Source organism: Chrysochloris asiatica, unplaced genomic scaffold, assembly GCF_000296735.1.
Source record: "Chrysochloris asiatica unplaced genomic scaffold, ChrAsi1.0 scaffold00249, whole genome shotgun sequence".
NCBI lineage: Eukaryota > Metazoa > Chordata > Mammalia > Afrosoricida > Chrysochloridae > Chrysochloris > Chrysochloris asiatica.
In genome coordinates, this window is record NW_006408767.1 from 3,732,822 (window position 1) to 3,760,145 (window position 27,324).

Here is a 27,324-nt window from a genome sequence, read left to right on the forward strand (position 1 = left end):
AAAGAGTTGGCAATCTACTCCTATAAAGAAGACAGCCTAGAAAACCCCACAGGGGGGTTCTACACTGTCTCATGGGGTGCCTTTGAGTCAGAATTGACTTATTAACAGCACCCAGTGGCAACCACCTTAATTTATATTTGTATCCTCTCCTTTTCCTAGACACTGTCGTTTTATTTCCCACCATGTGGCAAAATCCCTCCACCAGTCATTATGGTTCAGAATGTGAGCTTCAAGTATACAAAAGATGGGGTAAGTTTAGGCCAGAGAGTGTCTGTGTTAAAATACATGAATGATGGTGAGTTTTACAAGAGGAGCATCAGCTGCTGGGAGGTGTCTGTCCTTTGGTGACCACACATACTAATCCTCTTGTGGTAAGATGGATTTTGCAGACATAGCACCTGGGGTGCACTGGCCAGGCACTCACACTGAGGTGGCAAGGTGGATGTGATGAGTGGACTCTGCCATTTGAGCTGCCCCCTTCATCCATTTTCACCACTACCACCTCCAGTGGTGACCAGGGCTCAGGGCTCTCAGAGTAGATCAGTAGTCTGCTGTCAAGTTCACATCTCTTTCTTTACTTCCCACTGCAGCCTTGCATCTACAACAACCTAGAGTTTGGTATTGACCTTGACACACGAGTGGCTCTGGTAGGGCCCAATGGAGCAGGAAAGTCAACACTTTTGAAACTGCTAACTGGAGAGGTATGGTGCCACATTGGGGTGTAGTGACTTCCAATAATAAGTGCTTGCTTTGCCCAAAGAAGAGGCTTGCCATGCAGGGACCACTGCTCTTAGAACACTATTCCCTAGAAGAGGTGGCTGTGGGGCTGGGTGAACTCAGACACTGCTGGTTTTGTACAGCATGTTCATTCAAAGAACTCAGTAAACAGTAGTATCTGTACCTTTACAGGTAAGTATTTTAGAAAACATATATTGTGCCTACATTCCAAGTTTTTTGTTTTACAGCGTAGTGCATTCTCTGATGATGATGATGTTGTTAAGTGCCATCAAGTTGGTTCCGACTCATAGCAACCATGTGTTCGGTTTCTAGGGAGTGACTGGAGGGTTTGAATCACTGACCTTGTGGTTAGCAGTTAAGTACTATTCTACAGCATCATACCAGGACTCTGTGGTGTTGGGTGCCATTGATTACAACTCATAGCGGCCCTATATGACACTAGAACTGCCCCATAGGGCTTTGTAGGCAGTAATCTAATAGTTAATTGGGGAGTGTGGTGGCTCCATATGATACACAACTGTACTGCCAATCACAAGGCCCACGGTTTGAGTCTGTCAGCCACTCCTCGGGAGGAAAATGAGGCTTTCTGCTGCTTAGAAGATTTAAAGCCTCAGAAAACACTACACACAGTTGCTGAATTGGAACCAACTTGATAGCATTTAACAACAATTGCACATACCTTTGTCTCTTGGAAAACATATTTGGTTTATCTTCCTAATTGTTTTTAGATTGACCAGAAGAGTGGTCTGTGATTGGTGATGTGTATTCTGTTCAGGAAATTGCTAGTCTTGTTCAGAATGAACACGTTTGTTTCTCCACTCTGCCTGTGTCAGCTTCTAGGATTTCCTTTTGCGTGTGTCTGTGTGTCCACTTGTTTTTCGTTTTGTTTTGAACTTTCTATTGTGAATTGAGTGAAGGTTCACAGCTGTACATTCAACAAATCACACACGTTTCTTCTCAATGATTGCAGTTCCCTCAATGTACCGTCACTCATTTCACTGTTCTTGTGTTTCTTGTTTCCATTCCTCTCTACTTCCCAACCCTTCTGAACTTTGTCCTTGGGTAAATGCTGCCCTTTGGATCTTGAACGTCTAACCATTTTTTGATGTATGTCACTAGTGTTGTCCCCCACATATACCTATGTGATTCTTGGCTACAGGGATGAGTTCAGTTCCAGACCTGAAGGGTGACCAAGGGCCATAGTCTCTGGATTCCGCCAGACTCTTATCTGACCAGTAAGCTTGGTTCTTTTTGTTATAATTTTGCGTTTTGTTCCATTGCCTTTTTTTTTTTTTTTCCCTAGCTACTACCCACAGATGGAATGATCCGAAAACACTCTCATGTCAAGATAGGGCGTTACCATCAGGTACAGAGTTGGGAGGTGTCCAAGTTGCAGCCTACCCAGAGAGACCCCAGTCCAGTTAGCTCCTCTCTTGAATCCTGATCAAGTGCCTAGACCCCTTGGGTCACCACATTGAGGCGGCAGCAAACCCTGGGGTAAACCCATTGCTGTTGAGTGGACTCTGAGTCAGAGTGACCCTAGAGGACAGAAGTGGACCATGGGGTTTCCAAGGTTGTAATCTCTGTGGAGGCAGACTGCCATGTCTTTCTCCTGGGGAGTGACTGCTGGGTTTGAACTGCTGACCTTATGGTTGGCAGCACTGTTTCTTCCCAGCCTCTTAAGCCCTGGGGTGGAGTTGGAAAGTGTTAAGCAGGTAGCAGAGCAGGCTTCCTTTGGTGCAGCAGGACACCTGTCCTACCCGTTGGGCTCCATTTTTCCTGCAGCATTTACAAGAGCAGCTGGATTTAGATCTCTCTCCTTTGGAGTACATGATGAAGTGCTACCCAGAGATCAAGGAGAAGGAAGAAATGAGGAAGATCATTGGGCGATATGGTCTCACTGGGAAACAGCAGGTCAGTGGGCAGGATATGGGGTAGAAACTCAGATAATCAGGAAACCTTGGCATGGTGGATCTTGGGACACTGTCTTAGCAATCCAGGTTTGGAAGCAACCACAAAAGTCTGCTCCTTTTGACTGCAGCCCCTAAGAAATTGTAGATCCTTTCTGTTTCTCTTATGCTATAGGTGGGAGGAAAGAGACACCCAGGATTTAGTCCTGGACAGCTGTGGATAAGGGGAATCTAAGAGTTCAGGCTTATCTGGGTTGTGCACTGTAGTGCTGAGGTTTTACACAGGATGCACAAGGATGCTGCTGGCAGAGGGTTCTAGTCAGGAGAGCAGAAAGCAAGAGGAGCCACAGTGCATATAGGCAAGAGAGTGAAATTAAAGACTATCAAACAAATTCCTGGATTCTGATCTGGAACTGACGAACCACTGGGTTGCTCCAGTTTATTAAGACTTTTGTGCCAGGGGAAGAAGGTATGGTCTTTGTGATGGCAGGGGCTTCAGTTTCCCCTTTCAGTCCATAAGAGATGAGCGGCTATACCCCCATTTGGTCTTGGGCCTTTCTGCTCCTCACTATGTAAGGAGGCAGTAATGCTAATAGAGGAGCCAGGGTGTAGGAGACAGAGTTATGGTGTGCTCAGTGATTGTATATTTGCCATGGGTCCACCAGGTGAGCCCAATCCGGAACCTCTCTGATGGGCAGAAGTGCCGTGTGTGCCTGGCCTGGTTGGCCTGGCAGAACCCACACCTGCTCTTCCTGGACGAGCCTACCAACCACTTGGACATCGAGACCATCGATGCCTTGGCTGACGCCATCAATGAATTTGAGGGTGGCATGATGCTAGTCAGCCATGATTTCAGACTCATTCAGCAGGTAAGGGGGCCTGGCCAGGATAGGTCCCACAGAGAGCACCCAGAAGAAGACATCTTGGAGTTCCTCAAAACAGTCCTTTGAGTAGGGTTGGAGGAGGGCAGGCTGATCAGAATTCGTGTCTGATTTTTCTTCCAGGTGGCACAGGAAATTTGGGTCTGTGAGAAGCAGACTATCACCAAGTGGCCTGGAGACATCCTGGCCTACAAGGAGCACCTGAAGTCCAAGCTGGTGGACGAGGAACCCCAGCTCACCAAGAGGACCCACAATGTGTGAGCCCTCTGTCCAGACTTGGGTCAGGAGTTCCACTGGGGACTTAACAGATGCTACCCTGACCAGCCACTCAGGATGGGACCCCAGGGCTACACTCCTGCATTGCTGCAATACTGCTCCCCAGCCTCCCCTGCCCCTCAACCTGCCTTAGCTGCACTCTTATCTACAGCTGGACAGTACCTGTCCGTTTCCTGTCCTCCCACTTATTTTTGTCCATGTCTGGACTCAGCTGCCTCTTCCCTTCCAGCCCCTGGCTTACCTTACCTGGGTAGTGATGTAGCCAGAGGCACCTGAGGGATAGCCCAGGGGCCCAATCCCGGGATTTGGCCTGTGGAGGAGCTTAGGATCCTTGTTTTCTGGGTTTTGGAGATGTTGGAGGAAAAACTCCCAGCCCCACCACCATCCTTTCCGCTTCTGGTTTGGAGCTCTGGACCAGCACTTTAGTCCTGGTCAGTTTTTAAATCATTATTTAACTGTAATTTCTAGACTTGCGTGACATCTACAAAGCACCCAATAAAGAGAGAAGAAGCCATGGTACCTACCTTCCTTCTCAGGTCTCAGGAACATTCTTCCCTTCCCCTTTCCAGTACCCAACATTCACCTTCCCTTCAGTAGGAGCTGGGGTGGGAGAAAGCCATGGGATGGATGTGGACTGAAGATGAAAGGGGCTTGGTATAGAGAGTGATTGCCCAGCAGTCCAGAACATTCTCTCCTGTGTGCTAGTTTGAAACTATTTTCTTAGGGGCCTGGTCAGCCCCACTTAGAAGGCATGCTAAAACATGGATTTGGTTCTGAAGGTCTGGGATGGGTCCTGCAATTAACATCTAACTTGGTCCCAGGTGCTACTGGAAAGCCACATTTTGAGAAATCTAGAGAAGGTATGGGTAGTGGGCTGAGGCTCTCCTCACTAGCTAATGGTGCAGATCCTTGGGCTCCAGGTTTTGGGGTTCATTAGTGGGAGAGATGCAGAGATGGCTAGGAGTCTTCATTTGCACACTGAAGTTTGTAGACTGGTTCTTAGTAGAATACAGGGAGTTTAATTATTTGAGTTATTCACAGCCTTAATTTTCATTAGCACCACCCAGTTACTCCCAGGTGTCTGCACAGCTTGTCAGGTTATTTTTTAACTTGAACAGGAATGTAAAACCTCTGTATGCTATTTGGCAGACCAGTGCACATTTCACTTCCCAAACCTCAGTAGACATCCTAGTCATGACTCCCCAATATAAGACTGTTACAAAAATCCAAGGAGTCCAAGCACCCAGGAGAGCTCAATAAGGCTAAAGAAAAGGACAAAACACAAACAAGATGCTTAGATTATGATGGTATGACCCGCAGAAGTAGTCAAAAGGGAAGGAAATGAGAGCCAAGAGTTGTCCTAGGCAGAGGGGACAGCAAGAGACTTCTGGTAAGAGGGTTAAACTGAGACGCAGACAGTCGGCGTGATTAAGGTATGACATATCTGTTCCTAGTCGTTCTGACACTGCTGGGCTTTTTGGCTTTCTAGTTAAGTGATGCCAAGAGCAAAATGGCCTCAGTCAGACTGTCCTGAGTATTCAGAAAAGTGAGCTGCTGGGGTCACAGGAACAGGGCTGTATTCAGTGTGCTAGTGGTCTGGAGGTTTTCAGAGTCAGGAAGTAGTTTTATCAGCTTATTTTCCAAAAAACATAAACAACCAATCTCAAGAATGATTAAGAAGCCTAAAAGGTATCTACAAATGTCTAAAATTGAAGATCAAAGACCACAGCCTTCAGAATGGATTGCACTTCAATATAGTGAAAACAAAAATCTTTACAACTGAACCAATTGCATGGTGGTCGTGGATGGATGTATGCCACCAAGTCAGTTATGACGCCGTGATCCCTGTATAGGGTTTCCAAGGTAGTAAATCTTTATGGGAACGGAATGCCTCATCCTTTTCCTGAGGAGACACTGGTAGATTGGAACTATTGACATTGTAGTTGGCACCCCTCAAAAAGGTAATCCACTACGCTCCGAGCTGACCTTAAATAATGTGATAAATGGAAAAAGATGAAAGTTGTCAAAGACTTCATTTTGCTTGGATCCACCACTAACACTTAAGGAAGCAGCAGTCAAAAAAGCAAATGATGTATTGCATTAGGTAAATCTGCACAAGACCTCTGTAAACTGTTCAAGAGCAAAGACATCAATTTTAAGGACTAAAGTACGCCTGACAAAAGCTATGATATTTGCAATAGCCTCATACACATGTGGAAGTTGGACAGTAAGAAGACCATAGAAGAATTGATGCATTTGAGTTAATGGTGTTGAAGAAGAATATTAAAAATAGACTGCCAGAAAAACATCTGTTGGAAAAAGTACAGCCAGATGCTCTTTAGAAGCCAGGATGGCGAGACTTAAGCCCTACACAACGGATGTTATTAGAAGGGACCAATCCCTGGAGGACATAATCCTTGGTGTATTGTTATGGTTTTGTGCCATGGAGTTGGTTCTGACTCATAGTGACTCTGTACAGGGTTTCCGAGGCTGTAAATCTTTACCGGAGCAGAAAGCCTCATCTTTCTCCCACGGAACAGCTGGTAGTTTCGAACTGCTGACCTTGAGGTTCACAGCCCAATTTGTAACCACTGTGCTACCAGATCTCCTTTATGCTTGGTGGTGGTTAGGTGCCATTGAGTTGGTAGCGACCCATAGCAACCTTATGCACAGCAGAACGAAACAATGTCTGATCCTGGGCCAACCTCACTACTGTTGCCACACTTGAGTCCATTGATGCTGCCACTTGTCCAGTCCATCTTATTGAGGGTCTTCCTCTTTCTTTCTGACCCTCCACCTTACCAAATGTATCCTTCTCCAGCAACTGGTCCCTACTGACAATATGTCCGAAGTATGAGAGGTGAAGTTTGGCTATCTTAGCCTCTAAGGAGCACTCCTTCCAAAACGGATCTACTGATTCTTTTGGCAGCCCACGGCACTTTCAATATTCTACTCCAACACTGTAACTCAAAAGAATCAATTCTTCTACAGTCTTCCTTACTCACTGTCTAGCTTTCGCATGCATATGAGGTTATTGAAAATACCATGGCTTGGGTCAGGCACACCTTAGTCGTCAAGCTGACATCTTTGCTCTTCAACACTTTAAAAAGGTGTTGTGCAGCAGATTTGCTTAATGCAGTAGTACATCGTTTGATCTCTTGACTGATGCTTCCGTGAGTGTTGATAGTTGATCGAAGAAGAGTGAAGTCCTTGACAGCTTCAATCTTTTCTCCATTGATAAGAATGTTGTTTATTAGTCCAGTGGTGAGGATTTTTGTTTTCTTGACATTGAGATGTAATCAAAGACTGTGCTCTTTGATCTTCATCAGTAAATGTTTTAAGTCCTCTTCACTATCAGCAATCAAGGTTGTATCTGCATATCGCAAGTTGTTAATGAGTCTTCCTCCAATCCTGATGGCACATTTTTCTTCATATAACCCAGCTTCTCAGATTATTTGCTCAGCATACAGGTTGAATAAGTATGGTGAAAGAATACAACCTTTCTGAAAGAAAGTTCGCGCACCTTTCTTATTTTTAAAACATTCAGTGTTCCCGTGTTCTATTCGAACAGCTCCCTCTTGGTCCAGGTACAGATTCCTCATGAGCATAATTAGGTGTTCTGGAATACTCATGCTTCGCAATGTTCTCCATAGCTTATCATGATCCACACAATTGAAAGCCTTTGCATAGTCAATAAAGCACAGGTAAACATCTTTCTGATATTCTCTGCTTTCAGCCAAGATCCATCGACACCAGCAATGATATTCCTTGTTCCATGGCCTCTTCTGAATCTGGCTTGAACCTCTGGAAGTTCTCTGTCAATATATGATTGTAGCTGTTTCTGTATTACCTTTAGTAAAACTTTACTCACATGGGCTATCAAAGAGATTGTCCGATGATTTTCGCATTCTCTTGGGTCACCACTCTTTGGAATGGGCACAAATAAGGATCTCTTCCTAACCAGTCGGCCAGATAGTTGTCTTCCAAATTTCTTGGCAGAGATGAGTGAGTGCCTCCTGTGCCGCCTCACTTTCTTGAGTGATTTCAATTTTTATTCCATCAACTCCTGGTGCCTTGTTCCTTGCCAATGCCTTCAATGTACCTTGGACTTCCTCCTTCAGTATCATTGGCTCTTGATCATATGCTACCTGTTGAAATGGGTGAACATTAACCATTTCCTTTTGGTACAGTGACTCTGTGTATTCCTTCCATCTTCTCTAGATGCTTTGTGCATCATTCAATAATTTGCCAAGAGAATCAATAACGGAAGTCGAGGCTTGAATTTTCTCTTCATTTCCCCCAGCTTGAGAAATGCTGAGCATGTTCTTACTTTCTGGTTTTCTGATTCCAGATCTTTGCACATTTTGTTGTAATATTTGGCTTTATCTTCTTGTGCTGATCTTTGAAATTTTCTGTTCAGCTCTTGGACCCCCTCATTTCTTCCATTTGCTTTAGCATCTCTATGCTGGAGAGCAAGTTTCAGTGTCTCTTCTGACATCCATTTTGACCTTTTCCTTGTCTTCTCAATGACTTTTTGCTTTCTTCATGTATGATGTTCTTGATGTCATCCCACAATTCTTCTGGTCTTCGGTGTTTAGTGTTTAGTGTATCAAATCTGTTCTTCACATGATCTTATATTCAAAATATTCAAGGTCATATTTTGGTTCTTGTGGACTTGTTTTCATTTTCTTCCGCTTCAGTTTGAGTAATTGATGATCTGTTCCACAGTCTGCCCCTGGCCTTGTTTTCACTGATGATATGGAGCTTTTCCATTGTCTCTTTCCACAGGTGTAGTCAGTTTGATTTCTGTGTATTCTGTCTGGCACGGTCCATGTGTATAGTCGTCTCTTATGCTGTCTAAAAAAGATATATATAAATCATTGGTTTTGCAGAATTCTATCATGTGTTCTCCAGCATCATTTCTATCACCAAAGCCTTATTTCTCAACTACTGATCCTTCCTCTTTGCTTCCAACCTTTGCATTCCAATCACCAATAATGATCAATACATCTTGAGTGCATGTTTGATCAATTTCAGATTGAAGAAGTTGGTAGAATTCTTCTATTTCAACCTCACTGGCTTTATGGTTGGTGCATAAATTTGAATAATAGTGGTATTAACTGGGCTTCCCTAGAGGCACATGGATATTACCTTATCACAAACAGTGTTATACCTTATGACTGATCTGAATATGTTCTTTTTGACGACGAATGCAACACCATTCCTTTTCAATTTGTCATTCCCAGCATAGTAAACCATGTGGTTGTCAGATTCAAAATGGCTAATACCAGTCCATTTCAGCTCACTAATGCCTAAGATATCAATGTTTATGCGTTCCATTTTATATTTGACAACTTCCAATTTTCCCAGATTCACACTAATTGCATTCCATGTTCTGATTTTCAATGGGTGTTTACAGCTGTTTCTCTTCATTTTGAGTTGTGCCCCATCAGCCAATGAAGGTCCTGTGGGCTTTTGTCCCACGAGGTTTACTACAATCGCGTTATCACGGTCAACTCTACTTTGGGGAGACAGCTCTTCCCCAGTCACATTTTCAATGCCTTCCAACCTGAGGGGCTCATTTTCCGGCCCTATATCTGACAGTGTTTCTCTGCTATTCATAAGGTTTTCAGTGACTAAATATTCAGAAGTATGCCTGGTAGTGGGTCAGAAAAAAGAGAGATGGCTTGACAGTGGTTAGCAGGAGTGAACTCCCTTGTAACAATTCCAAGGATGGTGCAGGACCAGGCAGTGTTTGATTCTGTTGTGTGTAAGAGCACTATGAGTCAGCTGGCTCAGTGGCACCTAAGAACAAAAACGCTACCTTATTTTGGAATGGTAGCATAGTGGTTACGAATCGGGCTGCGAACCTTAAGGTCAGCGGTTCGAAACTACCAGCTACTCCGCGGGAGAAAGATGAGGCTTTCTACTCCCGTAAAGATTTATACCCTCGGAAACCCTGTACAGGGTCGCTATGGGTCGGAACCGACTCAACGGCACTAAACAACAACAACAACAAGTCATCTTAAAGTTTAGCATGTAAGATAGGACCAGGGACCCAGATTGTCAGATCTAGGTGAAGATGTATGTTTCATAATTGTACAAACTAGTCACTGCTCTAGGGTTCTTTATTCACAACCACCAAGAATCTGAATACACACAGGTGCCAAGACAACTTGATGTTCCCCATCTAATAAGGCCTTACCTTCCACACACACCACCTGCTTTTACAAGAGCACATCGATTTTTCTCCCAGTTCATTTCATTTGAAACCCCCTCCCTGCCAGACTCTTGCCCGCCTACCGTGGTTAAGCACTAGCCTTGGCTCCTTTTGCTCCATCCTCTGCCTTCAGCTCAAACCCCTCTGACTTTTATGCACCTTTTTTCTATCCGTTCCATTCCGAGTGATTGATTCTGGGTCCTCCCCAGTTACATTGTAGCTATCCTGCAAGACTGACTAAAAATCCCCATAATCTTAATGGAGCCTTCTCAGGTTACTCTAGCCCTCTTGTTTTGGCGTTTTTGTTTTTAGCTCTTCCTTAGCTTGCTTACCACCCCCACACCTTAGTCTTTTTTCTCTTCTCATTGTGTTTTTTCCATGCTTCCCCAGCACATGAAGTAATCAATCTTCTGGTGGTGGTATGTGAACTTTGGATACTGGTGTGGCGCTGTGGGTTAATGCACCAGACTGCAAAGCTGTTTGAACTGCAAGGTCGGTGGTTCAAGCTCACCAGCTGCTCTTTAAAAACCCTATACAGGGTTGCTATGGGTTGGAACCAACTTGATGGCACTTCACAACAACAACGTGAACTTTAAGAAGTTTATAAACACACTGAGAGGTGACTAGGTGGGAGAAGGCGGGCTGTTGAATTTCTGACCCAGAAACAGGAAGTTACTTGGAGAGTGGAAGAGCAAATGCCCAAGATTGAACTGGGAGCTCTGGGTAGGGTGGGCCTGGCCTACCCTTCTACACCAGGTGCTTGCCCCTAGCCACACCTGGGGAGGCAGCTGATTCACATAAAATGCCTCCAAGGAGGGGGAGGGAGATGAGTGTAGGAAAAACCCGAAGATGAGTACTGAGCAAGGGCGGCAGCAGCAGTCTGGGAACCGAAGGGGCCGATGTTTGGGGAATAAGAAGTCCAAAAAGCGTAGCCGACACAAAGAAAACTATTCGATGTACATCTACAAGGTGCTCAAGCAGGTGAGAGAGCAAGGGTGTGGGGATGAAAGGACACTGAACAGAAGTCTTGGTACTGAGAAAGTGGCCTTAAGCACGTCCCACCTTTTTTTTTGGAGGGGGTTAGACTTGATAATGAGAAGCCCTGGTGTGGCACTCTAGGATAAGCACCAGACCACAAGGTCAGTGGTTCAAACTCACCAGGCACTCCTCAAAAACCCTGTACAGGGTTTTAACAAGACTTGATCCGGAGGCCTTGGCACCTCAGTATTTGTTGAACATCTGATATACATGAAGTGTTGAGAACATGCTTCCCTGCCGCCTCCTCACCCAGAAGTTAAAAATGCTTTTGAACTGATGAGAATGTTGTGTGGAACATTAAGTGGGACCACACAAAAGTGCCCAACAGCCTAGTAAAGACAAGTAAGTGGGGTGGGGTGGGGGGGCGGTGACAGGGAGAAGGCCAGTCAAGCAGAGAGCCTTGGGGGCCACAGAGGCTTAAGCTTGACTCAGTCACTTGCCCTGATGGTTCTACTCTAAGCAGTGGGCTCAGGGCTTCTGTGTGTTTCCTCCCAGCCTGAGAAGCTCCTATTGTTGCAACTTAGTATCCTGAGGAACCTTCAGAGGGCACTGATAACCCATCTAACAGCAAGAGGCAGGGGCCCAAATCATTGGTCTCAGTCACTGCTCTTCATTCAGCAGGATGGATTTGGGAAAGGCAGAACCACTCAGCTCCCCCTTACTCAGGTTCTCTCCCTTTGTTATGCTAGGTCTCAGGTGGGACCAGGTCTTCAGTGTGAGTCTCACCAGAAGTTTGAATGAACTGACAGCCTAGGCCTCAGGGCGGTCCACTAGTGATGTGTGCTGTTAAAAGAGCAGCTGCAAAAGACAGACCCAACTGTCAGAAAAAGTAGAGCAGGGTGGGAGCACCTGAGCCATGCAGCTTAGCCTAATGGGAGCTCAGAAATGAATGTAAACAAGGATAGGACCCAGGAGGGAGTCATCCCTTTATCTAAGTAGTAGCAAAACTTACCTTCCCTGAGGACAAGGCTCTACTGACCACAGAAGGCATTTGAGCTCAACTAATCTGTTACCAGGAGTCCTGGTGTTGCTGTGGGTTAATGTGCCAGACTGCAAAGCCATTTGAACTGCAAGGTCGGCGGTTCAAGCTCACCAGTGGCTCCTCGGAAACCCTATACAGGATCGCTATGGGTCAGAACTGACTCTACGGCACTTAACAAAAACAATCTGTTACCAAAGGAGCTCTGGTAGCGTAGTGATTACGAATCGGGCTGTGAACCTTAAGGACAACAGTTTGAAACTACGAGCTGTTCCGCGGGAGAAAGATGAGGCTTTCTGCTCCCGTAAAGATTTATATCCTCAGAAACCCCATGCAGGGTTGCTATTTGTCTGAACCGACTCCACGGCACATAACCATCATGTTACCTAGCAACTCTGGTGCAAAGGTTAAGTGCTCAGCGCTAACAAAGATTAGCAGTTCAAACCGACTGTGTGACTGGGAAGACCTGGCAATCTGCTCTGTAAAGATTACAACCAAGAAAACCCTGTGGGACAGTTCTACTCTTACATGAGTTTGCTATGAGTGGGCTGATGCAATGGCTCCCAACAGCAACCTTGTACCACCTTAAGTTTCTTTATCAGGGACAACCAGAGGTGGTGAGAAGAACAAGGGCCTGGGAGTCAAAGGGTCCTGATACTGTCTCCACCTTACCCTGCTGTATTTACTGATTGAGTTTTGCAGTTATTCATCTCCCATTTACTGAGAAGTAATGTAAGAAGTTAACAACGTCTCCCTCACTTGCATTGTAGAGTCTAACTGGTTCTCTAGAGATCACGTAGTTTGAAAGCTTGGGTGATAGCGTAGGAGACTGAGCCTTACTGAAGGGTCACATGGTGGCTCTGTGCCAGCCAGAACTCAGTCTCCTAACTGCTAGTTACATATATGAACATGTTTTATACAGAGTAATTGGTAATTGCCTACCAAGTCACCTTCCCAGACCCTTTGATCCATCAGTCCTTCCTTTCAGAATTTAACCTTCCATGTTGTGTGGCACTGAATTGTCAAACACAAGGTTGATGGTTCAAACTCACCAGCTACTCAGAAATCCTATACAGGGTCACTATGAGTCAGAACTGACTCGACAGCACATAACAACAAAGCATGCTTATACAAGAGCCCTCAAGGATATATGATTACAAAATTAATAGAATCGAAACAGGACACAGACCCTAATGTTCATTAAAAAAGTGGTCAGGTACATCCAGTGAAAAAGCAAGATGCACACATAACCGATGCCATTTGTTCAATACAGATGCTGACAGCCCTTCCCGACATGGTCACCTCTTTTTTGGTTGTTCCAACCTGGATATAGTAGCAAATAGAAAACAAGTCCCTTGGCTTCTGGGAAGAAACTGGTGAGGAAGCCTTGCAGTGCAGTCTCTGGCTTCCACCTCCAGGCTGAGGTCTCAGGGTTCAGGCTAAGCTCTTTGCTAATACACTGGTCCTGCTGCTTCTCCCAGGTGCACCCCGACATCAGCATCTCTTCCAAGGCTATGAGCATCATGAACTCCTTTGTGAACGATGTGTTTGAGCGGCTGGCAGGAGAAGCCACCCAGCTGGCCCAGTACTCTGGCCACGTCACACTGACCTCCCGGGAAATGCAGACGGCCGTGCGCCTGCTGTTGCCAGGGGAGCTGTCCAAGCATGCCATGTCTGAGGGCACCAAGGCCGTCACCAAGTACATCAGCGCCAAATGAGCCAGGCCTGGGCATAAATAAATGGTGAACTGCTGCTGTGCACTGTGGTGGTGTGTGGAGGGAGGATGTTACCTGGGCCAACAGCATCACTGTCTGTGGCCGCTACAAGCGGGATATAATAGCATAGACTCACATTTTCTAAGAAGTGCTCTGTGTGTGTGTCACGGGCCACTTACTGAGGTAGGGCTGACATGAGGACTAACTCCTGGCTTGGCTGCAACTGTTAAACACTTTTCCAGGCCTGAGTGAAACTCCTACTTACAGTCCCCGACTGTGAGGCCATTTTTCATGTCCGGTGTAGCAAGCACTGTACTAGGCACAGTGCCACAAAGACCTTTCTTCAGTGTTCAGATACCAGCTGATAGTTGGATAGACTTTGGTGGTTGTCATCTTCAGCTCCATGACCTGAACAAGCTTCCCCTTCTAGTGGTGGCTAGCATTTGGGTGCAGTGCTATGTGCTGCCCATGGATCTGAAAAAAGACAAGCCTCATAAGGAGACTCCATGCGTAGAGGAAACCTACTAGCCACATTTCAGGCACAGCTAGAGAGAGGCAGGCCCAGGCAACCTGGTTCCTGAGTCTTGATTTACCCACCCCACCACTTGGTTTTATACCTCACCATTCAAGGCGAGGAGTCCTGGTGTGGCAGGTGCTGCAGAATAAGCACTGGGCTGCTAACCACAAGGTTGGAGGTCCAAGCCTACCAGCTGCTCAGTGGAGACCCTATTCAGGGTCCCTATGAGTCAGAACCAGCTCAACTGGCTGACACTTAATAGCTAGCATTCAAGGTGCTTGCTAACAAGCTTCCAGGTGGTGTAAATCAAGATTATCTACAGCACCTGGAAGCTTGTTAGAAATGCAGAGTTTTGGACCCACCTCACACCATCAAACCGGAATCTGAATTTTAACAAGATCCTCAGGGGATTTAGATGCATATTTAAAGTTAGGGAATTCCTAGTTCTCTAAATCCTCCTTGCTACTACCTCCCTTCCCCATCTTCTGGGTCCAGGTCATTGCAAGCATGCATGCATTTAATTAATTCATTCATTCACTCATTCATTCATAAGTCCTTATTTAGCACTGGGTCAGGCTGTGGCAGATGAACTCTTTTGTATTACCCCTGAGTCTGGAACCCACAGGTGGCTCAGAAAAAGCACAAATGCCACCTGCCATACTTTCTGATGTGTTTCGTACCTGGTAAGACCCCAGTGAGACGGGTGCTTGTGCTCACTTCCAAGGCGGGGAGGTTGTACTTAAGAACCTGAACCATCTCTAACTCCAAATCCAGTGCATTTCCCCCTCACATTGCTGCTGCTGCTGCGAAGTGCCGTCAAGTCGGTTCTGACCCATAGTGACCCTGTATAGGATTTCTGAGGAGCAGCTGGTGAGCTTAAACCGCTGGACCTGGATTAAAGAGAAGGTTGCAGTTGGGCTAATGCTCTCAGGACTATCCTGAGTGAGCAGCATGGTTTGTGGGGAGCTTTTAGACCCAGACCAATCAATTATCTAACTCCCTTCCCCTGTGCCCTGGTCTCCCTAGTCCTGCTCCCGAGTCTGCAGCCATAAATAACCCCCTTTGCTTTGCGCGCAGTCTCAAGAATGGCCTCCAAGACAAGTGGACTTCACCCTGCAACCTCCAGTCCTCTGCTCAACATCTTAGAACACTGGTACAATGAAGTAGAATGTTAGCAATCTGGCTGTACTGGCCTGGAGGTGGAGTCAGGGTAGAACCATGGGGCTGCTAGGGTTCCACAGTCAGCTTGCTTACTGAGGGCAGTGGGAGGAGGAGTGGGCGCCATGTCTGAGGGGTGAGTAGGTGCTGGAATGGGGCTCCGGCTGCACTGAAGCAGCACGGAACAGAGCTTGTTCTGTCCTATCAGGCTGAACCCCAGGCACACTGCCACTTTCCATGGGCTGCCCTTGCCTAGAGTACAGCTTGTTTTCCCCAAACTTCCCTTGGACTGTTAATTCCAGAACCAGGACTCTGCTGTGGGGACGTGACCCTTCTTTATACTCATCCCACTTCCTAATACTGACGCATCTCTGGGTGGCACCCTCACCCTGACTTCTAGAAAGTCCCTTCTTGGCAGGGAGCCCTCATCCACCATTCTTTCTCCTCCCTCACACCTTCTCCCATCTCATCTTAGGCATTCATTTGGGCTCTCTCTCATGTGTAAGCTTGACCTCACCCCCCTGGGACCCATGGCTCACTCTCTGTGAAGGGCTAATGTGTCTCCAACTCCCTTACTCTTCCCTGACTGACTCAACTCCTCGCGCTCCCCAGAGCCTACCAGAGCCTCTGGGAGTCCTCCCACGTGACACTGCAGGAACTGCTGGAGAAGGAGCAGCCCCTGCTAGACCCCGTGCCCGACCGGGAACGCCAGTCCTTCCAGCACCAACTTTCCTCGCTCTACCTGTACTACCTGGGGCTGCTGCGCCGCCTGGACACCATCTACGACCTGATGGTGCAGCCGCAGAAACGGCGGCTACTGAGGCGCCTGCTGGACGGCGTGGCGGGTCGCGTGCTGGAGCTGCAGGAAGACCTGGTGCGCGCTGACCTTAGCGAGTACCGCTGTCTGGACCACGTGCTGCAGGACCTCCAGCTCACTCCGGTGCGGAGTAGCGTCCGCACGCGAAAGCATCTAGGCGGGTCGGAGAGGGCTGAGTTCCATCCTGCCTGGTCTCTCCGGGAGGGCTTCAGACAAGGGTGCGGAAAGGAAAGGGTGCTGGAGCTCCTGGTTGGGAAGACCGGCATGCCACAGGGGTCAATGAGGAGAGTCCTCTACGTGTAGTCCGTGGAGTGGAGGTGTTTGCGTCACCTGGAGCTTGCTAGAAATGCAGGATCCCACACCAACTCAGACTTACTGACTTAAGAGCTGCCTTTTAATGAGGCCCTCAGGGGATCTGTACCCCCAGTCACATTGGAGATCACAGTATCATACCTCAGGCCTGTCCCTAGTCCTGCCTCAGGCCCCTAACATAGTTCTGCTCCAAGCCCACACCGGAAGTTTCTTAATAAGTTTCCACAGACAGTTCGGACTCAACTGTGGACTTGTAAAGACATATCTCAAAAGCATCATCATTTTGAGAGGGTCCTCTGGGGATTTTCTCAGTTGCAGTTCAGTCAGCTCAGACTCATGGCGACACCATGTGTGTCAGAGCAGAACTGTGCTCCAAAAGATTTTCAGTGTCTGTGATCTTTCAGAAGCAGACCAGACCTGGGTGGACTCCAATGGCCAATTTTTTGGTTAGCAGTCAAGCCCGTGTTAATCATTTACACCACACAGGGACTCCCTGGGCAGCCTTTGTTATTTTACAGCAACCCTGTATAGGGCTTCCAATGGGTAGCCTTAAGTTAAAATCTGTAATTTTAACAGCTTTCCAGATGATTCTGATGCACGGTGGATTCGAAACCATGGTCCCTTATCTACTTGGTCCTCCAGAACTCAGCTCCATCCAGAGAGGGGTGACATTTAGAGGAACCAGCCCATAGCCTAAGAGTTCCCCACCCAGGACGCTAAGGTTCAGGACCACTTTGCCAGAGACTACATGAGTCACTGAAAACAGCCATGAGTTAGCCAGATGGCATTAACTTTTGATTCCTAACATTCCTCCTCTCACATTGCCCAAAAGGCAGATCTAGAGGTTCCAATTCCCAAATACTTCCTATTGGAGCAGGCCAACATTCTGAAGGACAGGGGGCTGATGTTGATGGAGATCCTGTCCAAAATGGAACCAGTGTCCTCTGAGGAGGTAAGGATGGGAAACATCCCCAGACTCTTCCCACACTCCCACCCCAAGATGCAGCCTTGCAGCATACAGAGGGACCCAACTGTGTCCCATACCCACCTCAGAGTGTCCTTTCAGTGACCTCTGGCTCTTTTAATGGCTGCTCTTGGACTCAGGATTACATTCTAGTACCAAGGTGGTCAGGAGGCAGAAGGCAGGCGACCAGATGCCTGACTTTGCCTGTGGACTGGTCTTCTAGGCCCCACCTCATCTCTTTCTGTGCTTTGCCCCATCAGTTATTTCCAGGAATTCACCGAACTGAGGCCATAATCCTGCTGCAAAGGGCTGAACGGGCCCGGCAAGGCAGACTCCGAGCCAAGTTCATGCGGGAAATTCGGAGAGAGGAGGATCGAGACCGGAAGAGTCGGGAGGACGGCAGACATAAATACACTCCGGCCCAGGCATCGGTTATCATACAGAAGGTAACCTGGGATGCGGAGGAGCCTACACAGGGCCATGGTACAAGGGCTCAGGGCCTGAATTCTATTCCCCAAAACATGAGTCCAAACTCCTCATGGATAGCGGCCTTATTCAGCCCTTAAACATGTGTCTTATTTGTTTATTATGTATTCTGCATTTCCATCCCCAAGAGGATTTGGAGTGGGTATCGTAAAAGCCCCAGAAACAAACGGATCATTAAAATTAGGGAGGATGCATAACAGTGTAGCTGAACACAGCAAATGATCATTCCAGAAGCCCTACACTGTTAAAAAAATGTGCCACTCAATATTTCCTGAGCCTCCTGGCAATCAAGGTAAAGGGAAAAACTATGAGCTAAGTGGTGTTTGGTAACTCCAGCTCTGTGCTTTCTGGCCACCTTGTCCTTTAAAACCCTCCCTGTCTCGGTTCCAAAATCTCTGCAACAATGGGGAGGGAGAGCTTAGCTGCAATCTGCCCAGTGCCTCCTTCTCCCCCACTAGTGCTGGAAGTACAGAGTGGGAGTACGAGGGTTTGGAGACTCTTGCAATGTCCCATCTCTGGCCTCAGTTTCCATGTGTGAAAATGTCAGCAGTGACTAGGGGTCACCACAGCCCCTGAAGCACTAAGGTCTGTACCCTTGGGTGGAATCAAGTATGTGTTCCAAATCCCATAATGTTCTGAGAAGTGGGCTAGAACAGCCCTTTTTGGAGGAAAGGACTGCTACAAAGATTAAGCAGGGGATGAGAGTTTTGTAGGTGCACCTTGGAACACCCTAGTCCTGATGGAGAGGACCCAAGACATCCCACTGCCCACTAAGCCTCCCTAAGAGGCCTGTGCTCCTCCCAGGGCTGAGCCCAAGAACTCTGCCCTGAGCCCTGTGCCCCCATCCCACCCCCACCCCCAGGTGTGGAAAGGCTACCTGCAGAGGAAACGCACTCAGCAGGATCGGCAGGTAGAAATGGAGTTCATCGGCATGGTGAGGGCCCCTCTACATCATCCTCCACTTGGGACCTGGTGGGAGTGGGTATGAAGTGAGTGGTAGAAGGGTAGAGGGGTCTGTGGGAGAGGCCATTCCAAATTTGGTTCAGAAGTGGGAGGACAGAAAAGCCATCTCTGAGCCTCGTTCCTTTTTGCCCCTTCCTTCTCCTTTGAAGGATCTCAAAATGTGGAAAGGGAGGGACAAGGGGTAGCAACCAGGGCTCCTGGACTCTGTGCTCCTAACTGGAAGAAGAGGCCACAGGGTGGGTCCAGTGGAGGGATGAGGTCTCAGGGCCAGTTTCTGGGACAATCACCTAGACTGAGCACTTGACTTTTTTGGCCAGAGTCTTCCCACTTGCTCTGAAGTCCCCAAAGCACTTCTTCTCTGCTCTGTGGAAAGTACTGCTCAGTGTCCTCAACACCTATGATGGGATGTGAGTGTGTGGGGGTCGTGTGTGAGTCATACAAGTGTAGAGCTCCTGATGTACATGCACATGTGTGTGTGTGCATACACTTGTGCAAGTGTGCTCCTGTGTGCAGCTATATGACATGTGTGTTCACATGTGTTTATACGTGTACATGTGTGTACCTGTGGTGCTTACCTGTGAGCGTGTATGTACATGCCTGTGATGTGTAGCCTCCTCTCCTTTCCCTGACTGCTACCTGAGAGAGGTCTGCTCACTGAGGATAAGAGGTCCTAACTCTTATCTGCAGACCTGGAAGCAAAGGCCATGGCAGGATTGGGGGCCAGTCCCACCAGGTAGACCCTGGAATTAATTGGCTGATGAAGGGAACTGGGCTAGGGGAGCTAGGCTGGGGGAGCCGGAAGGACTGGAGGGGAAGGCACTACCCAAAGGCTAGCAACAGCCAGGCCTGAGACTGTGCACCTTGGCAGGGCCATGCTTGGTGTTTTGGGGAGACTTGGAGATTTTGGAAGAAAGCTGGTGGGGGCTGCTCTGCCTGAGGGGGTAGGGTTGCCCAGTGGGAGGGGGTGGGGGCAGGCCACAGCACCAGCAGTGGGTGAGGAGGGAGCGAGCTGCCTGGGCCCCTCGACAGTGTGAGCTCAGCGTTTTCAGTAATTGTCTGCGCAGAGTGATATTTAAAATACATTTGGGAGCCAATGAGGCGGGAAAGTGGCTGCGAGCACGACTGCCAACGTGGCCCGGTGGCAGGGGTGCCGGTGGGGGCTGGGCCTGAGGCTCACAGGGGAGGGTGTGCGGGGGAGTAGGCAGGGGGCAGCCCAGATGCATCAAGTAAACTCATTATTGGAGTAATTTACACAGACGTGTCTCCGCTCCAAACACAATTTCTCCCCATGCAGACTGACCTCTTGTTCTGTGCAGGAGTGTGTGCTGTAGGATGGAGACATCTCTTCCCCTCTCCTGAGCCCCTCTCTCCCATTCCCCAGATCCCCTCACCCAATGAGATGGAGCACAAGGGCACCCTGTCCCAAGCCTGCCTCGGGAAGGATGTCCGGAGGCTCCGCCAGACGGAGAAGGAGGAGGAGTTCCAGTTAGCCATGACACAAACCCATGATTTTCTAATAGACACAGAAGGGCCTGACATCAAGGAGAAGATGAAGGAACAAATTCGACAGTGGTTTATAGAGTGCCAGTTAGTGTCCTCTGTCCCAGCCAACCCAGCCCTTAATCTCTCTCTTCTTCCTAACCCCAGTTTCTCTCAGAGACTTTTCCTGCCCTCTCCTTGCACTTCTTCTAATCTCTAGTTCAGACTGGGTCCTTTTCTCTACCCCATTCCCTACGACACAGATGACATTCTTGGCCCCCAAGATGTAACCACAGTACCCTTTCTGCACATGATTCCCCATTTCCCTGGATGGAAAAGAAAGAGCTAGATAGCATTGGAAAGGCATCCATGAATGCCCCTGAGCAACCTGTCTTTTCTATTTGTAACTATTCTTTCCACCTCTCCCTCCATCTCTGTGGTCCTTTTATCCTTCTCCATTCTTCTACCTATTTGTCATCCCATCCTTCAATCTACCAACCATATATACCCATGTGTCTGTTCACCTGTCTACCTGACCATACCCACTCACCTGTCCAACAACCCATTCTTTGCCTAACTACCCATTTACCTGTCCAACCACTCATCTATCATTCCAACCACCTATCGAACTATCTATCTGCATGTCCAACCACCCATTTACTATGTAACCACTCATCTGATCTAATCATTTGATGTCCACTTAGTGCCCTTACTGGCCGTTTTCCTGATTATCCAGATGAATCTGCTGGTGGATCCTACCTGATCTTTGCAGACAAGACTCCAGAACAGGTATCCTGGGGGTGATGACAGGGGGTTTTGCAGGGCAGGCTGAGCATGAGGCTAAAGAGAGTAGTGAATAAAGCTGAGAGTGGAAGTGGGTTGGGAAGGGGTCAGCTCTGGTCTGTGGAGGCAGATGTAACCAGAGGAAATACAAGTATGTGGCTAGAAGGCTGCATGGGGACGATGAGATAGGGTGGTACCTGTCGCTGGAGAAGGTATCAATGTCAGAGGGAGTAAATATGTCGGAAGAGACTCTTTATGGCTCTGGATCTGAGGCCCAGAGAGAGACAGCCCCTCTCCTTAAACGTGACTTCACTTGTTCTGTTTTCTTCCAGACTCCGTCATCTAAACCCCATCAGTTAGTCAGGCCTTGTGGGTCCTGACTCCACCCCTGAGTTCTCCAGTTCCTATAAAACCCTCTGATCTTTGCATCATCATCTGTCTTTGGTCACAGGTGAAAATGGAGCTGGACTTGCAGGTCCAAGAGAACAAAAAAAAGGAGCAAGAGAAAACAAAGAACAAGGATGAAGACAAAAAGGAGAAAAAAAAAAAGAAGGATGAAAAGGCCAAGAAGGGGGTGAAACGCCTTATGGACATGGGGGATGAGTGGGCAGGGAGGAACAAAGTTGAAGGGAATTCACAGTAGGGAAACTGATCTAGGTATGGATTAGGTCAGAGTTTGTGGTAGGTCGAGGTGATGGGGTCAAGGTCAAAGGATGTTTCTATTCCAGGATTTGGATAATATGCTGCAAGTGTTGCCGTCCAAATTTATACCTATGATCAGTGCTGGGCATGAGGAATACATAAGTAAGAGGAGTGAAAATCTTGCTGGGAGTCGTGGGGTAACCCTGGGTTGGTTACAGGGAAAGTGGGGGCCTCCCACATGATTCAGAGGTGAGGGAATAATGTTAAAGGGAAGAAGGATGTATGTGATGTGATTTCTTGGGTGGTAGGTGTTAGAGGCTCAGATCTGACTTCTGTGGTTACAGCCCTGGGGTTAGTCTGAGCAGCAACAGTGCCAGACATCGGAATGGGGAGTCATGGATCAGTCTGGGTCAGGTCCCTGGCCTGGGCATTCTTGTGTGCCTGTGTGTGCATGTGCTAGTGTGCACAATACACATGTGTGTATTATGTGTCTGTGCATGAAGCATGAATGTGTATGCATGCTCACAGGTCTGTGTGTACACATAGGCCTAGGACTCTAACCTTCCCTCCATTGGTTTTCCACTGTCAGAGCTATGGAAGAACCGCCAAGAGAGTCCACATCCCAGTCAAAGTTTTGACTCTCATATCCTCCGACAGGAAAAGAGGAAGGAAGTGGAGGTAGAGATCCGCATACAGGTAAAAGGATCACCCTCACTCTCCCCACTTCCGTGACTGAGAGCCAGGCTCAGGATACAGACCAGGGGTTGCATGGCTGAAGGCTCCAAAGTACATAGAGATGCCTGAGCCGCTGCCCTGGCCACCTTCACAGGACTTGTCTGGCTTTTCTCAGAGATTCATCTCTTTCCTTCCATCCCTGGCTCCCTCCTCACCCCTCTGGTGTCCTGCCACTTCCACACCCTCCTGTCTCCCCAGGTGGATGAGCTGATGCGGCAAGAACTGAAGAACCTGCGTCTGGCGGTGGATAGGGAGGAGGAAAGACCCTTGAAGGCTCCAAAGGTGAGCTGAAGGGCCACGACTGGGGCCAAGAGGGCTTTTTAGGCTCCCATGGCATGGCACAGGGGAGGGAGGACCACAAAACACTCACCTGTACACTTGTGTCCAACCAGAAAAAACCTGGGAAGAAAACTGGAAAGAAGAAGAAGGAAAAAGATCTGACCATAAACAGGTATACTACCCAGCTGTGCCCCCTTGTTCTGTGAGGCAGGGCAAGAGCCATGGTCTGGCTCAGGAGGTCTGACTTAGACTTCATACCCTGGGAAGAGTGTCCTGCCCTGCCAAACTTCCAGGAGAGCTGTTGTTGTTCAGTACCATCAGGTCAACCTGACTCATAGTGACCCTGGATAGGGTTCCTGAGGAGCAACTGGAGAGCTTGTGGTTCAATCCAACCTTGTGGTCCAATGCTTACCTACAGCCCCACACCAGAACTCCACAGCTGTGAGGATCATATAAAAAAGTTAAGAAAGTATTTTGAAAATTCTAATACAGACTACAGATGCAGATGGAATACTACCATTATTCAGAGTCTCCCTCCCACCTTTGCCACCCCCCCCACCCCATACCCCACCCCCATCTGGGGCTTGCCTGTTGTCCCTTTCCACTCACTTCTCTGTACCCTCTGCCTGGGAGACTGAGGTCATAAGCATATATTCATGCTATTTAATGAACCACCCTCTCAGGAAGACTTACATCTTAAATGTCATTTCTAGGAAGAGAACAATGCTTAATCCAAATGGATGGTCTTCTCCTAGTGGGAAGTGGGCAGTCCACACAGGGCACTGGTCTTTCCTGCCCCCCTGTTGGTTAACAGAGTACGGTCATGGGACAGTGACTTGGCTTCTCCTTTGTCAAGAGTATGGTCATGGGACAGTGCCTTGGCTTCTCCCTTGTGCCTTTGATGCTGGCTGTAGTTTGACCATAGGATGTTGGCGAGAATACCATCCTCCTCCTCCTCTTTTCATTCCCTCTACAAGTCCCCACTTCTGGACCCTGCCACCCACTCTCTGCAGGTCTCTGGACTCACTGTATGAAGAGCTTGTCATTCATGGCCTTCTGAAGAAGAGTGAGACCGTGGCACTGAAGGACTATGTTGGTGAGACCACCCTTCCCCCCCACGTCTGCTCTGAGCTGAGGGGCAGCTGGCCCTGGACTACACTCTTCCCCTGCTGACAGCCATTTTCTAGATGTGGCCTGGTTCCTTGTGTGAGGGTCTCCAGTTGCCGAAATGAGTGATCACACTGCTTGCGCTCTCAGGTGACTGCCTGTATCTCGGATCCACTCTGAATGTGGCAAACAAGTTGCCCATGCCCTCCTTGTTTGATATTCGTCAGAACATTGCCTTGTACGGGATCCTCAGGCTCGGTGAGAACCTCCTGAGGGATGAAGACCCTGAACTGGGCAGGGGCTTTCAGGGCCTGTGTTCATGGCAGCTGAGCTGAGAGGGGGACATGCCCCACCCCCAGGCGCCATCTGCCTGTAGGAGGTCACATCTAGAGGAACAGCCCCAGAAGTTCGTGACCTGCTGAAGAGTCCACATTCCCAGCTCCTTAGCCAATCCACGTCTGTCCCTTTCCTGGGAAGATCAGTCACACGCTACTGAATACCAGAGACCAGGATCTCTCCGAGGCTAGTTTGTCATATGCCTTTAAATTCCACCGCTTCATAAGCCAGGAGTATAGGTATTAATGGAAATCAGAAAGAGCGCAGGGACCAACACACACACACACACACAAGACTATTGCTGTTGGGTCAATTCTGACTCATAGCATTGCTGTAGGATAGAGTAGAACTGCCCCACAGGGGCAGAAACAAAGCCTCATCTTTCTACTGTGGAGAGTGGCTAATTTGTTCCAATTGTCAACTTTTTAGTTAGCAGCTGAGCACTTAACTAACCAGAGCTCCTTCAATATCAAATGTTATTGTTGTTGTTGAGTGCTGTTGAGTCGGTTCTGACCCATAGAGACCCTGTATAGGGTTTCTGAGGAGTAGCTGGTGAGCTTGAACCACCGACCTTGCAGTTCAAACAGCTTTGCAGTCTGGCGCATTAACCCACAGCGCCACACCAGGACTCCTCAATATCAAATAGAGCCCTTCAAATAGAGCCCTACAGGCTGCTGACCACAGCGTGCACATGGGGACCTGCTCAGGCAATGGGGGAGCCTCGTGTACCTCTGGCCCAGCCCCTGTTTCCTTCCTTGCAGGCTCCCCAGATATACATGCCATGGCCCCTCTCATCCGCTCCATCCTCCTAGTAGGCCCCCCAGGCATGGGCAAGAAGATGCTGGTTAAGGCTGTGTGCACAGAAACTGGTGCCAATCTCTTTGACCTGTCCCCTAGCAACCTGCAGGGCAAATACCCTGGCAGGTCTGGTGTGCAGATGGTCGTGCACATGGTCTTCAAGGTTGGTCCCGACCCTCCCAGCTCTCCTTCTCAGTCTGTGACAATATAGCTATGGGGGCTTTATGCTGAAGGGAGGTCACCTGCCCATGGAGTGATTTGAGGAACTGGGAGGTCTCCCTACTAACCCTTGCTATGAGCTTTTAGACACCTGGTCCCTTTCTGTCCCAGAGAGGAACCTCAGACTCTCCCCACCGAGGTGTGATGAACTGGTCCAGGTGGTAGGATGCTGGGAAGGGGGTTGGGGCTCAGGTGGGCACAGTGAAGCCTACCTGACCCTGGGCTTGCCAGGTAGGGGCCCTGTCCTTTTCCAGGAGCCTCTGACACCCACCTTCTATCCTCGGCCTGGCCAGGTGGCTCGGCTCCTGCAGCCCTCTGTGATCTGGATTGGGGGAGCCGAGAAGACTTTCTATAAGAAGGTCCCCAAAGAGGAGAGGGAGGTAAGGGGTGCCAGTGACATGGGGCGAGGGCTGGGAGCTGGGGCTTTGTAGTCATTTGAATCATACCCCGCAGTGACCATGGGCATATGTCCTGCCTCTGCTGCCTCATTTCCTTGACCCTGTAGCAGGATAACAGGCCTTTGCTCTTTAGTCCCTCAGACCAGTGGGAGGTTCAGTCAGACAGGGTGGGGGTTGCCCTGAGCACTCGGAAGCCCTGCCGGCTGGTCACTGTGCGTGTACCATAGGCTCTAGAAAACCCTCTGACATCCAACTGACATGCCCACATCTGCTTCCCTCCCTGGAGCAGATGGACCCCAAAAGAATAAAGAAGGACCTCACTAAGGCACTGCGCCTGTTGAACCCTGGAGACCGGGTACTGCTGATTGGAACCACAGCTCGGCCACAACTGGCTGAGATGAAGGGGCTCTGTCGGACCTATGAGCGTATCCTCCTCATGCCCCGGCCTGACTATGCCTCCAGATTCGGTAAGGCTTGAGGCCTTGATGCCCATTCTGCGGGTGCCTCCTGTGCCCCCCATGCCCATGTCCTCCCCTTGCTTGCAGTGCTCTGGAAGCATATGATAGAGACCCGGGGAGTCCAGGTGACCCAGAGCCTGGACATCAGTTCCCTGGCCAAGATATCAGATGGCTACACACCCGGCCACATCCTCCAAGCCACCCAATCAGTGCTGACTGAACGGAGGCTCCTACAACTATCCAGGCGGCCCCTAGTGGCCTCTGAGTTTCTAGGGCACTTGGCAAAGCTGGATCCTGTTTACAAAGAGGAGGAGGAATCCCTGAAGGTGATACTGTAGGGGTGGGGTGTGGGGGGCAGCAGCCCAGCCAGGGGACACATCTTCCTAAGTCAGTCCAACAGAACACCTCGGATTCCTCTCCTTGCTCCCCCAAAGGACCAGGTGGCAGATTAAAATGAATGTGGCATTCTGCTTAGAAAGAACAAGGAATCACCAGTGGTGGTGGTTATGTGCCATGGAGTCGGTTCCAACTCATAGTGACGATGTACAGGATTTCTGAGGCTGTAAATCTTTACGGGAGCAGAAAGCCTCATCTTTCTCCTGCGGAACAGCTGGTAGTTTCAAACTGCGGTTCTCAGCCCGATTTGTAACCACTACGCTACCAGAGCACCAGATAGAAGGGCAAAAGATCAGGGGATGGGCAGAAACATCGTCTCACCTGGTTTTCCCTGAGAAGGAAGCCTGGGAGGGGCCCATGGTACAGGAGAAGCCTCCATCTGCTTGGCCCCAAGCTAGTTTCATTCCCCAAGACTCTTAAGAGATGACAGGGTGAAAGGAGGGAGTATGGTATGAAGCAGGATGTGGGAGTACATGCCTTGGTGGGGAGCAAGGGAATCTTGGGAAGAGAGGAAGTAAGGCTGTTGAAAACACAAAGTCCCATAATAAGGGAAAGGGTGACATCAGGAGACAGAACTGAGGGTCAGATCTCCTTACTCCTTTTCTTTCCAAGGACTGGTACTTCAAGACTCCACTAGGCAAGAAGAGAATGAAGTTTAACAAGGAGCAGATGGAAACTGAGGAGTCCAGGATGACAAAAGATAAAAAGAAAAAGCAGTGA

The 27,324-nt window shown here is 48.6% G+C and overlaps 2 protein-coding genes across 2 annotated transcripts in view; both read left to right on the top strand.

Annotated features, from left to right (window-relative positions):
• The window catches only part of LOC102830047 (ATP-binding cassette sub-family F member 2-like), a 26,334-nt gene extending 12,542 nt beyond the window's left edge, over nucleotides 1–13,792 (top strand). Inside the window, exons 10-16 of the mRNA XM_006873678.1 lie at nucleotides 160–249; nucleotides 591–701; nucleotides 2,042–2,104; nucleotides 2,524–2,652; nucleotides 3,314–3,517; nucleotides 3,653–3,786; nucleotides 13,524–13,792. Coding sequence (XP_006873740.1) covers nucleotides 160–249; nucleotides 591–701; nucleotides 2,042–2,104; nucleotides 2,524–2,652; nucleotides 3,314–3,517; nucleotides 3,653–3,786; nucleotides 13,524–13,560 — 768 coding nt within the window. The 3' untranslated portion in view covers nucleotides 13,561–13,792. The remainder of the gene's footprint in view (nucleotides 1–159; nucleotides 250–590; nucleotides 702–2,041; nucleotides 2,105–2,523; nucleotides 2,653–3,313; nucleotides 3,518–3,652; nucleotides 3,787–13,523) is intronic.
• IQCA1P1 lies at nucleotides 13,566–27,324 on the top strand. Its single transcript, XM_006873705.1, has 19 exons — nucleotides 13,566–13,741; nucleotides 16,045–16,372; nucleotides 17,394–17,513; nucleotides 17,786–17,971; nucleotides 18,874–18,945; nucleotides 20,356–20,561; nucleotides 21,367–21,448; nucleotides 21,688–21,810; nucleotides 21,965–22,040; nucleotides 22,468–22,574; nucleotides 22,812–22,895; nucleotides 23,006–23,064; nucleotides 23,906–23,988; nucleotides 24,150–24,257; nucleotides 25,097–25,296; nucleotides 25,646–25,732; nucleotides 26,040–26,217; nucleotides 26,296–26,534; nucleotides 27,217–27,324. The coding sequence occupies exons 1-19, from the start codon at nucleotides 13,566–13,568 to the stop codon at nucleotides 27,322–27,324; spliced, it is 2,622 nt and encodes an 873-aa protein (XP_006873767.1).